This window comes from Athene noctua, chromosome 1 (genome assembly GCF_965140245.1).
Source record: "Athene noctua chromosome 1, bAthNoc1.hap1.1, whole genome shotgun sequence".
Lineage (NCBI taxonomy): Eukaryota > Metazoa > Chordata > Aves > Strigiformes > Strigidae > Athene > Athene noctua.
The window spans coordinates 9,633,543-9,646,270 of NC_134037.1; the positions used below are offsets into that span (position 1 = coordinate 9,633,543).

Genomic DNA, 12,728 nt, shown 5'->3' on the forward strand with positions numbered 1-12,728 from the left:
TTTTCTTACATAAAGAGTGCAGAAGAGGGTCAAAATAGGTTTTTAATTCTGTTCTGTCTTCATGTGACATTTGAAACAAACAACAGATATAAAAAATGAGAAAAAGTAAATTCTTGGATTAGTGAAATTACTCTAAATCCATTTCTACAGCAATTATTTAATTGTTAAACCATATTTAAAGCTCTAAGTAGGTGTGATATACAATATTAATCCTATGTTAACATGTTCTCTGTAGTAAAAACAAAAATTCCAAACAAAAGTAACAAGCAAACCTTGTAATTTATGATTTATTAATTTTCATTTTCAGTACTAAAAATGGCGATGGAGCTCATACAGAAGCTATAAAGCCATAAGCTGTTTGAGTCAAGATAACTATCCACACCTTGTAAGAGGAACAAGACAACTAAGAAACCTGAAAATAAAACCATCTGTGAAAAACAATCAGGGGGGTAAACATGCAAAGTGAAGCATGTCTTCACACGTTCCCTACTATGCTAACATAATGAGAATAAAGCACTAAAAATGGTTCAAAGCAGTGAGCAGGGGTTTTTAACTACCTCAAACCCTCTACAAGAGTAGTCCCTCTGGCGTCATAAAGAGTACTCACTTGAGCGTGGCTCACAGGAATGAGATCAGAACACTTAAAAAAAAAGAAGAAGAAAAAAGGACACAACTATGTTAAAAATATTCAGTAAACATAAACAGTTGTGGGTTTTCTGTTGCTTCAAGCAGATCTGGATAGGCACCCCGGAAAATCAATTTGCTTGCATAACAATTAAGTTTATTTTACTTTTAAAAAGTCATCAGCGTTCATGAGAGGAGGAGTGCTGGTTTGAATCAGGCATGTTGCAAACAGATGTTATGCAAGTTTCCCCAAACAGTCCTGCCAATGCATTGCAATCCTGAGTTATGACATCCACTATAACTGCTGCAGTCTGGGCCCTTTTTTGGGCCACAGATTGATCTGTTGGTTTTCCCAAAATGGGGATGATATTTCTGTGATGCACACAAAAACTTGAAGAAGATCAACATATTATTTCTAATTTTCAGACCAAAAGACTTTGGACACCATGTCTGAGTTACACGGCCTACCAGTAGTACAGGACAGAAATGGAAAGGTACATTATTTGTCATCATAAGATTGTAATGCTAACTCTTAGCAAGCGTATCTCTTGGCTCATTCCTACAATGTGTTTGGTAAGGGACAGTCTCTTGCAGTTTTCTTCTATTCCTACTTTTGAAGGATAAAAGGAAGTAATTTCCAAATACTGTTTTCAAAAACCATTGTAGGTTTTGAATTAAAATACTCCTTTAGCCTACAAGTGTATGAAATGGCTACATGCTTTCATAAACTTTAAACAAATAAATGAAGAAACAAAGGATATGAAGCATAAGAAAACTAATCTCACAGAGCAGAACAACCATACTTTTGAAAGACCCTGCAGATTCTTGAACAAGAGATGAAGTAGTGTTGCTAATACAGATTAAAAGCTCTAAATAGAGAATGTCAGATGAGGAAAAGACCATAGTTCCTACTCTGAAACACACTGTATTTTAGAGTATCTCATAAAAATGAAAATTTGTCGCTATTCACAGTAAGGAAATTTTTGCTTGGAAATCTAAATAGCCCATTTTCTTATTATACATCCTAATATCATCGTTGCATATTTTATACTTTTAAGTACATGCTCTGCCGTAAATTTTCACACTTTATTCTTGAAATATGTGGGAGTACGCAGGTAAAGCAGAATAATAGTTTTTACATTTATTGTTCTTTACTAAAACATTATTGCACTTTCCATCTTTAAACAATACTTTGATAAAGCTTGCTTGAGCCTGACAGTCTGAATCATGCGATCAGTAATTTTACCATTCTTTTTTGTTAAAGAAGCAGAAAGCACTGAAATAACTTGCCCAGCAGTGCCAAACAAGTCAGTGTGAAAATGCAAAGGTTGAGGCTTTGTCACCTACAGCTCTATGCTTGTATTACTCGGCTAGATTTCTTTACAAAGCTTTTGGTTTCGGGGCTTATGTGCAGGCACTGTGATAAGTTCAATAAAGGGCAACAAGTTGTGAGAGAGGAGCGATTCTTACTGCACATGAGCGAGAAGGGATTGAATTATATAGTTCGTGAATAGTCTGAAAAGCATTTAAGCATCTAACGTACTATAACACAAACTATTCTTCCCTCTGCGTTTAGGGGATCTGTGATAGAAGAGGGAGGCGAGAGAAAAAAAAGCTTTCCAGCGTCTGAGCAATCGACATCGAACGCCAGCCCAGGCTACCGGGCGATAGACAGATGTTGTCGGTGAGTTGTACGGCAGGTGAAGCACGGGCGCATTCCTGACAGCCTGGCTCTCGAGGGGATTTCTTAACAGTGGGACTCACCAGGCTGTGAAGTAGTTTTCCACGGCACATGCTGGAGATCCTCCCCTTGGAGGATCTGTTCGCCTAAGCTGTCATATCAGTGACTGGGCAGAGCCTACCCGAGCGAGCAGAGCCGGCAGGCTCGAGTCCCCCAGGTCCCGGGGCGGAGCACCCCTTCCGGCTGTAGACGGTGCCACCTTTCACCCCCCGCGACCCCGGGCTGCCGCTTCTGCCCTGCCCTTGAACTCCTCCCCTCAGCGCACCCTCACCCCTCGGCTTAAGCCTTCAGGAGGCGGCGGCGGCTCCACCGCCCCGCCGGGCCACGCCGGGCCAGGCCGGTCCAGCGGCCGGCCGGCTCCTGACAGGCTGCGGGCAGGTCACGGCCTGGGCCCTGGGCCTCAGCGGCCACTCGGGTCCCGCCGCGGGGCCGGTGCCGTTGCCGCCGTCCCGCGGGCCCCGCCGCTCCCCTCAGCCTGACAGCCCAGCGCAACCCCCCGCCCCGGCTCCCCTGGAAACCGCCCCGCCTGCTGTGCACCCGGCAGTCGCCGTCCCTCGTGTTGCGTGGGGCGTCCCCGGCCGCCCTCGCCCCGGGACACGGCGGGGGAGCGCAGCCAGGCGCGCCCCCCCCTCGCCACCGCCCCGCTCCCGGGGGACCCCGCCGGGGCCGCCGCCACCCCCGCGGCGGCCCGCGCCAGGCCCATAGAGCGCGCCGGCGCCGGGCTAGAACGTACGCGGCGGGGGCCGCCTCGGCCTGCGCGCGGCGCGGCGGCGGCGCAGCGCCCCCTGGCGGCAAGCGAGGGCCTCGCCGCGGACCGACGAGAGAAAGGGAGAAGGGACAGTAATGGCGGCCAGTTAGTGCGAGACTGAGCCGAGGAGGCGGCGGCAGCGACAGGAGGAGCCGGCGCGGCTCCGTCTGTGGCTCTGCCCGGCGGACCGGCTTCCCCAGAGGACTTTTTCTTCCTTCCTCCCCCTCCCCCCTTCCCCCTCTCCCTCCCCTTCCCCTCCCTACCCGAGCCCCCGCCTGTCCGCCCTCCCTCCTCCCTCCGCGCCGGCGGCGGCAGCGGCGGCGGCAGCGGCGGCGGCGGCCCCCCGTGTCCCCCCTCCCCGGGGCCATGGTGAACACCAGGAAGAGCTCCTTGCGCCCCCTGGGCAAAGCGGCGGCCGCTGCGGCCGGAGCCGGCAGCCATTTCATCTCGTCCCGGACCCGCTCTTCCAAAAGGGGCACCAAGGCAGATGCGGCCGGGCTGGAAGAGACGGCGGCAGCGCGGGTGAGGACCGGCGGGTTCACGGGGGGGGGGGGGCGCAGCGGCGGCGGTTGAGGGCCTTGGCCAGGGAGTCGCTGGGGACAGCGCCGCTGCTGCCGGGGGGGCCGCGGGTACGGGAGCTGGGGGGGGGGGGGGGGGCGGAATTGCCGAGACGGCTGTCGGCATGAGGGAGGGAGGAGGGACCGTGGAGCCGGCGGGGAGCCCGGGGTGAAGAGGGACCGTGGAGCCGGCGGGGAGCCCGGGGAGGCGGGGCGCAGGGGGGGCGGCTGCGGAGAGCCGCCCGCCGCGTCCCAGCTGGGTTCCCTGCGCGGCGGGGAGAGGGCGGTCTGCGGCGGCAGGCGCAGGCCGCTGACAGGGGCTGGGGGGCGGCGGGGGCGGCCGAGGGGCGGCCGGGGACACGGGAGGCGAAGTTGCTGTCCCGCCGCTGCCGCTGCCGCCGGTGTCTGCGCTGGGCTGGGGCAGGCAGGGCCGGTGCGGCGGCGGCAGGCGGGGGTCCGGCGGCGGCGCGGGGCTCCCCCTGCGGCCGCGCCCGGCGCTGCGCCGGCTGCCAGACAAAAGTTGGGAGCTGAGCCTGCAGCAACTTCGCAATCCTCGTTTCGTCCACTCCCCCCCCCTTTTCTTTTTTTTCCCCTTTTTCCCCCCATTTCCCTAAATGACTTCGGTTCGGCTGAAGCGGGTGTTCGCGGAAGCTTCGCCGGGAGAAAGCTGTTGTTTGCGAAGGGTCCCACGTTTTTGTGGCATACCCCCCCACCCCCGCCAAGCAGGGAGGATGTAATTTTGCCGTCAGGTTTAAGTTGAATGCTTTCCCAACGTAACTTACTATAATAGCTTTGGTTGTACGGTCTAATGGCAAAAGAATTCTACAGCCTGATTTGGAAAATGAACACTTGGTAAATTCTAATTGGAAGAAAGAATTCGGGAGTCTCTTTTTTTTTTTTTTCCCTTGTTGTCTCTAAACAGATTTGTTGACAACGACTGCGTTTTCTAAATCACAGGCAGGGCTTTCTTTGTCTTGATAAAACTTCACGTGTTATTCTGAAGATTTAAACTAGTGGTTATAGTTGCCTGATCTGCATAGGTGTTTTAAAAGCAGTGTAAATATGGAAGTGAAATGACAGTCGTGCACCAACTGACCATGTCCCAGCCTCTGCTAAGGAGGAAGTTAATCAGGTAGAAAAACAGCAATAGCAGCTAGAGTCAGATGACACCTGGAATTGTCAGAAAATCTTTTGCCCCATCCTTTTAGTTTTAAAATACTAAAAAAATATACATCACTGACTAGGAACTCTATACCTTCCATGTTTCTCTTTCAGTTCTTCCATGCTTCACAGTTCTTCCCTTCCCCCATCTTATTTTTACTCCTTGTACCCTATTTCTTCCTTGTTTAGTTTCATTAGACTCATGGGGATGCAGCACCATAGCTGTAAAAGCTGATCTGCTTGTTCTAGTATGCAGTTTCTATTTATTCATATCGTGGGTTTTGTGGGTTTGTGAGGCAAAGTTTGGTGTAACCCTTACTGGCTTACTGTGCATGGAGTTCACTGCTGCTAAATAAAAGTAGTTTGGGCTTCTTTCCAAATATTTTTCATCTATGAATAGTATTTTTATACTAAAAATCATTAAAATATTTAAATTATCTTATTGTCATGGTGTAAGGAAAGGAGATTGTACAAAATTTGTAAATACATCCCAGGATATTGCCCATGCTTCTAAAAAAGCATTTCTTCTAAAGTTAAGTGTATATTTTGGTGTATGGGAAGGGACTTGTTTCACTTTACAACAAATCTCATGTGTTTGAGGTAGATGGGTTTTTTTGAGATGTGGTTGCCAAAGATGAGCAGAAGTTTTCCAAGAAGGTTTTTTTATTCTTTTTTTTTTTTTCCCCCAGTGAATTTTGTGATGTGTATATATATCTCTCCCACCGCATTTTAAAGTTGTCTTTGTAGAACTGTTTTTATTTTTGAGATGTAAGTATTTGTCAGAGATATAGCGTCTTTCTGAGCTCCCAAATCTTCTTGAAGTAGTGCCAGAGAAGGATTTCAGTGATTAGAACATGAATAACTATAGCAGTAGGAAGACAAAGCCTTTGCTTTTGGAAGGGACTGTCGGCAGACGGATAGTGAGGCTGTTTTGTGCAGAGAACGTACTGGGATCGTTTTCATACAGTTGTATGTATCTTTTTTTTTTTTCCCTTGAAGTTGACTGGAACAGTGCGTTCTTTTAAAATCTTTCGGGTGTCACGTCAGGAAACCAGCCTTACTACCAGCCGTTAATTGGGTTAATGGGCAGCTAGAGTTTGGAGCTCTGGCAGAGATGGTGTGCTTCTTATTTGCACTGTGTGACTCAATTTTCTTCCATGGAGGTTCTGACTTGGACTCCCAGAGAAATGCTCTTCAGTGACAATGCTTGTAATTACCTTTCAGAATGCATTTTAAAAGATCATCTATTTGTTCCTTATTAGCCACAAAAACTGAGTTAGTAATCTAATGGCATCCTGCAAGATGACAATTAGACCAAATGAGGAGGATTAGGAGTTGCCTTCCACCTTTTATATCCATTTCCTTTATCCTTCTCCTTTTTTGCTTTTGGCTTTTTATAGTGTATGTAGGGATTTGGGGGGTTTTTTGCATGCATTTACAAGGATAGGCTTGAATCAAGTACTTGAGTTAAGTTTCTAGTCTTCCAGTTCAATATTATGTTGAGTTACATATTAATGTCCAATTTCATTTGATCTGAATCTGGAAGCAGCACACATTCTGTAGAAATGGGCCATAATAGTCTACATGCCTTCATCATATTCTCTGTATTCCCTCTATAGTACTTGCTCATCTTAGAGAAAGCAATGATGTCAGGTTTTTTTTACAGAAGTAAACTGTTTTGAATTATTGACTGGCAACCACACATTCAGCAACTGAGATGAATACATGTGTGTCCACTGACCAGAAGCCAGATTAAAATGAACAAAATCCCTCACTAAATGGATCAAGGAGCCAAGAAGTTTATTCTCTGAAATGATGTCATAGCAGAGTACATAGAGAGGGTATGGCGAGGAAAAACTGGGCTATGTTTTCTTCCTGTTTCCAGGATTATTTTACACGCTATTTAATAGAAATTGAAATTCTCCTTTCTGAATTTATATTCTATCTTATATAAATCATCTGTATCTAGCATTAAAACTTGGGAGGTGTTATGGCTTTATATTAAAGCATTCTGACAAGAAAAGTGCATAAATATCTTCCAGAGTTTTCAGAAACATAGAACTGTAACACAAGGCTTATAAATCCAGTGGACTTCATTCACACTGTGAAAGAATTGAGGATACTGGGACTGTAACTGGTTAAATTTGTGCTCTAGATTTGGTAATGTCTGATGTTTTCAGATTGAACTGGGATTGTTAGTAACACTTACTTGGTAGTTGAAATTATTTTTCTCAGTCATCTCAAAACATCAAAAATGTTGATCAAGAAAATGAATTTATTGTGAAATAAGCACTCTTAAATCACGTCAGCGTATTAGTTAGACATTTTAGAAATGTATACAAGATTAGCTTAATTTAATTAGCCAAGAAAGCATTAGCAGTACCTTGAGAGCTACTTGAGGGCACTGTGATAATTGTAACACGCAATCCTAGCTAAAAAGTAGTACTGCCAACATTGTTCAACTTACTCGGTGGCAACCTAGAGCTCTCCATTGTACTTAATTGCTAATAGGAGCAAACACGGACTCGAGGATTGACATCGAGTGCTGTACTATGGGAAGGTATAAAGCTAAGCAGCATTTTTGTGCTCTGTAATACCAATACATTTCAGTGTCTCCTGCTGTAATTTCTCAGTCTGTAACAATTTTTTCTGTTTTCTGGGTGATTATGCAGCTTTTGTAGCATAAGCTCATTGCTGTGTTTTACTCATTGAAAAGCCTTAAACGATCAGCTATTGAAAAAATAAAAACGAACTTTAAAAAATTTACTATTATTTCTCTTAAAATACTAGCTTTAAACATCCCCTTTAGAGCTTTCTAAAAAAAAAAATTGTTTTATGAAAGAGTATAATTGAGATTAACACATTTTCTTTGTCTTCTTTGCAAAGTGTCTCACAGTGTTTTGGATGTTCTACGGTTTAGAATAAATCTATATAAGAAGTCAGAGGTTCCTCCTTATGATGGAAAAGTTACATTTGCTGGCCACCGTACGTAAAGCTCCTTAGGGGAAAAAAGCTCTTCTCAGAGTATCTGTGTTTTTAAACTGTCTTACTGTTCCAGTTTCCAGTAGTGTCAGTAATGGTGCTGAAGCTGATGCTTTTACAGTTCTTTGAAATACATGCTGAAATACAGAGCCTTGTGAAGTTATTCCAAACAATTTAATTTAAAGGAAGGTTCCCAAGAAAGCTTATCTTTTCAGTGCGTAATAAAAAGTCAGGTTCTTTTGGTCTAGTGGTGTGCTGCTCTTTGGGGACTTAGCAGGAGAAAATCAGTGATCTAAAATGAATCGTGCAGTCTGTTCCTTGGTAGCGTGGTATTAATACATCTGTGAACAGCGGGAAATTGAGCAATTGTTGGAAACAATCTATGTCCAGGTTTCTGTCAAAATACCCTACAGTCAGCATTTGTAATCCTTCCATGTTTCCGGAGGGGTGTCCTGAGTTTCAGTTCTTTCTACGTATCTTGCCAAATCAGTCTGGGCCGCTCTCAGAAGTCAGGACACCTCCAAGGTGTGCAAGGTTTGTTTTGGGAGGCCGTTGCACATCCTGTTCAAAGCTGGCTATCTTTGCTCTCACACTGTTACAGGACACTAAGAGGAAGCAATCTAAGGGCTAATCCAGAGAGTGGAAAAGACCTCCACAGAATACTCAGGAAATGGCGTTGATGTTTGGTGTGCTGCATTGCTTCCTCTGAATACTGGGCTTGTCCCAAAGTAATATTAATAAAAGCTGCTTCTTCAACTACTGTCTCTCAGCTTAAGCTTAAAGCAGGCGGCTTAACCCATTGCCGTGAGAGATCCCACGACAATTTTGCAAGAGTGGCATACAGCTTGGGGTTATGCAAGATAATTAGCTCAGGTAATTACATTCTGATCACCTCCATCCCCCTGCAGTTTCAGTTGGATGTGATATAGTTTTGCACATCCTGCCCTAAATTATCGAGTATATGCTATACTGTGGAAAATTTTTCATTCCAATCTAATGAGCTTTAAATACTTCTCTGTAAAACTTTATAAAACCCTTCTCAAACCAAAGCGTTCAGCAAGTAGGCATCAGTGAGCTGAAGTTTTCACTGCTTTTATTTTGTAGCTGTGACCATTTTAAAGGCTGCTGATTGTTTATTAGATGTTTTACCTCTAATGTATTACCTTGTGTGTGGGTAGTATCACTCATGAACCACCCATGACAATATTTTTTCAGCCTTTTTCATCCTATCTTTTTTTTTGTACTCTTCATGCTTTGGTGCTTTTTCTAAACAGTTTTTCTGACTCTGAGTTTACTCTTGAAATATTGTCTTTATTACCTTTGATGGGATCTTCATGGTTTATTTTAACCATTAATTTTGCTTTAAATTGTTCAAGTGTTGTTTTGCATTTATACTTGCATGGACTCTTTTCCTGAATAAATTTAATTTCTTTTCTCGATAGCTGTTAAAACAGACCACTTATCAACCAGTTGTAAGATTAATGTGATAGCTTCTGTAAGCTTTTTAATTTTGCACTGCTGAGTACGTGTATGCTATAATAGCTTCAACTCAGTTGAAGTAGGTATAAAAGGGGTAGCTTTAGTACTCCTATCAGAAATTCGTAATTTACAGTCTTGTCCAGGTTCAGTAGTTTTTGCAGGCTGCTCTGAATTTTGTGGTTTTATCTTTATGCTTCTAGTAGTGTATGTTAATGACCTAACAAGCAAAGCTTTGGTGGAAAGTTTGTGTACAGTTGTAATCATGTCAGATGCTTCACTTTGGGCATTTTTATAATTTGGGAAATGGGCTTTTTGCTTTTCTCCAACCTCCAGTCAGTTGCTTTATTTTAAGTGGATAAGTAGTTGAGCCGAGCTATTTAAATAACCTGAAATGAAGAAGCTGTTCTTTCTGTACACATGGAAGAGATTACTTGCATTGAAATTTGTTGCCATGCTTCAGCAATCCCTCATTCCAAATACTTAATAACTACCTTCTATTATTTCTCTGATTTATCTTTCAGACCTTGAATGTTGTTTTTATTATGATTTAAATTTCAATACGTTAATCTTAAGATTTCATATTACAATTTTATGCAATTTAAATTTTTCTTCTGAAATACTGTCTTCAAGTGCATTGTAGCTAGAGATACAGAAGTGGTTTTAATCCCACTTTTTTCACACAGAAGGCCACCTTCCTGTAGCATCACCTGCTGCAGACACTTCCTTGCTTAGTTTACTGAGTCAAGTACCTGGTCATAACCAAACCTTCGGGGACCTTCTGGTCCAAGGGTTTTCGCAATTCTCCTGTTTGCTATCCTCATTCAGATCATTCTGCTTCTTTATTTAGGTTTATACTAGTACTAAAAAGAGGCCATGTCCTTCAGACTTTCTTTGGGATGGGGTTTTTCAGCAGAACCAAGATGGATTTTGAGGACTAAGAGTAGGGGAAAAAAGTGGTTGTTTGACACCTTTATTTCCACTTTTGAATTGTAATAGTTCTTGAATGTTTACAGAAATATAATTTTTGCTTTAAAAGTCTTTGTTAACAGAATTTACAAACTCATGGAAATGGTTAATATGGTTCTGACTAAAAATGTCTTGCTTTTAGTATTTCTTCAGTATTAACTTAGGAAGATCAGTGGTTTTAAAAACTTCTGAGATCTTCTAGAAGAACTTCTGAGTTGTGGGCCCCCATACAGCTAATAGAGACCTCTTCTCAGTAGACTTGCTCATCTGAAGGTGTGTGATTTCACATGTGCTGCAAACAACTCTACAGTTGTGAAAATGAATAGACTTGCCAATATTAATGCTTGCCTGGCCACTTGATCAGCTGCATCAGGATCAGGTTACTGGTCCAGCTGAAATAAACCCACTTCCCCAGATCTTCCTGCTTCCCCTTGCCTCTCCTCCCCTCCATGCGTCTGATTTGATTATCAGCTGAAAATTCACAGTGTCACCCTAATTTTAGCGAAGGCATAAAGGAGGGTAGAGGAATGCTTATGGTGGGAACGCTTGGAGCGGGGCAGTGAGGATGGGTGGAGGACAAACCTCAGCTTGCTATTTATGGGTTCTGTCTTAGTTTGGCGGAGGCTGCTCTGTAGTTCACTCTCCCTTTCTGTCATGAATCCACAAGAAGCCTGTAGATCGCAAGAGATTTTTTTGGATGTCAGCTCAAAAGCTGTTGAAAGGTGCTCAACCTGGATATGGAAGGGTGTCTTTTTCTATTACACACAGGGAGAATGGTTGCAAGTCTGAAAATACACAATAAACAATGTTGTAGGTAGTGGTTTATCTTTTTCACTTGTAAACTTTTAATTTTTCTTAAAGGCTTCTTAAAGCCTTTTTCTTAAAGGCTTTCATATTTATCAAATAACCTGAATTGTAGAATTGAAGAGTTCCAGGAAATAAAATGGAAATCTAATAAAAAAATTGCGTATCTTCTCCTGGAAAAAAATCTGTTTTTTTACCTGAATGAGTTGGGAAGAATTTATTCTTCTGAAGAAGTCTTGATGATGGTATTCTTTATATGCTCAATGGCTATTGTTGCTGTAAGCATAGTTTACTGAAAAAAACCCCCACCCCAAACCGTAGGGGTTTTTTAAGCCAACTTTGTCTCTTTTTCAAGCTATCAGTAAGGTTAACACAAGAGGTCCTTAACGAAACTTGAAGTTCTTAGTAAGGTAGTTAATGTGCTTTAATACAAATACATTTTTTCCTAGCTTCTTTTTACTTGAAGGCACAGGCAGTATACTTAACACTGGGTTTTTAGGACACAAAGGTAGATGTTTAGCACGCAGCAGTACATGGTGTACCGACAGGAACAGAGTCTACTGTATTATGCTGTGACCTGGAGTTGAGTCAAGTTACCTTCTTTCCCCAGACAAGTGTATCAGGTCTTACCTCTTCCCACCAAGCAGGTAGGCAGTCCTCCCATAGAAGAGGGACTAAAGGCATTTGCCAGGGAAATGTGGGTTGGGGTGGGGAGGAGAGAGGAGCTGGTGAGGATGTGTTGGTGCTGGAGAAAGTGGGTAGTGCAGTGTGTCATCCTGAAATTAGGACACAGTGCAAATGCGTAAGGTGAGGTGTGGTCCTTAGTTTGAGCACAGGGATGAGAGAGCATTTCAGCTACTGAAAATTCGTACTGAATATAAGGACAGTTTTAGTCTTTTTTTTTTTTTTTCTTTTTTTTTTTTTTTTTTGGTGAAGATGCTATAAAGCGAAGTGGTAAACTTAAAAAAAAAAAAAAAGAAATAGGATTTGAAGGGATTTACTAGATTCTGGTCAGATGACATTTTTGCAGTCATGGTAGAAAATTTGATTGATCTAGTTAATAGAACTTGGAACCAAATAACAGTAAAACTAAAAGTATCTCAAAGAGATTGTGAAGCCTTTTGAATTTTTTTTAATTGTTTAGTATGCATAGTCCAACAGTGCATTAGGAAGAACATGTCGCTCTTGCCTAATTTTCTTCAACAGATCTTAAAGTAGATCTTTTAATGTGATAATTTTGTAGAATTGAATGTTTTAATCCGTATTTTTTACCTTTGCAGAAACTGATACACAAGGGAGCAAGTGACTTATGCAGAATCACTGGACAGACAGATAGAAAGTGTTTTTGGTGTATTTTATTGGTATGTTTGAAATGCTGTTATAGTTTAAACACAGAAAAAGCGAGTTATTTGTTAACTGAATAGTTATCTGAGGGCAAAGATGAGTGATGGGCTTAACTAATTGGTACCCTGGGTATGCAGTCACATTTTATTTATGAATACAAGTTTTGTTTTGGAAAAACAACTTTTATCTTTTTATACCGTTGGGATAAAAATGTTTATTAAATGCATTAAATATCCCCAAGTATGTATCTTATTTCTTTTAATGGACCAGTCCATTTCCACAGGAACTTTGCATGAATTGGTATGGGAAAAGGCAGATCAGA

The 12,728-nt window shown here is 42.9% G+C and overlaps 1 protein-coding gene across 3 annotated transcripts in view; it reads left to right on the plus strand.

Moving 5' to 3' along the window:
• Nucleotides 1-3,220: 3,220 nt before the first annotated feature.
• The window catches only part of ATAD2B (ATPase family AAA domain containing 2B), a 78,370-nt gene continuing 68,862 nt past the window's right edge, over nucleotides 3,221-12,728 (plus strand). For all 3 annotated transcript variants that reach the window (XM_074895559.1, XM_074895561.1, XM_074895560.1), the window contains exon 1: nucleotides 3,221-3,635. In XM_074895559.1, the coding sequence (XP_074751660.1) occupies nucleotides 3,480-3,635 (156 nt within the window). In that variant the 5' untranslated portion in view covers nucleotides 3,221-3,479. The remainder of the gene's footprint in view (nucleotides 3,636-12,728) is intronic.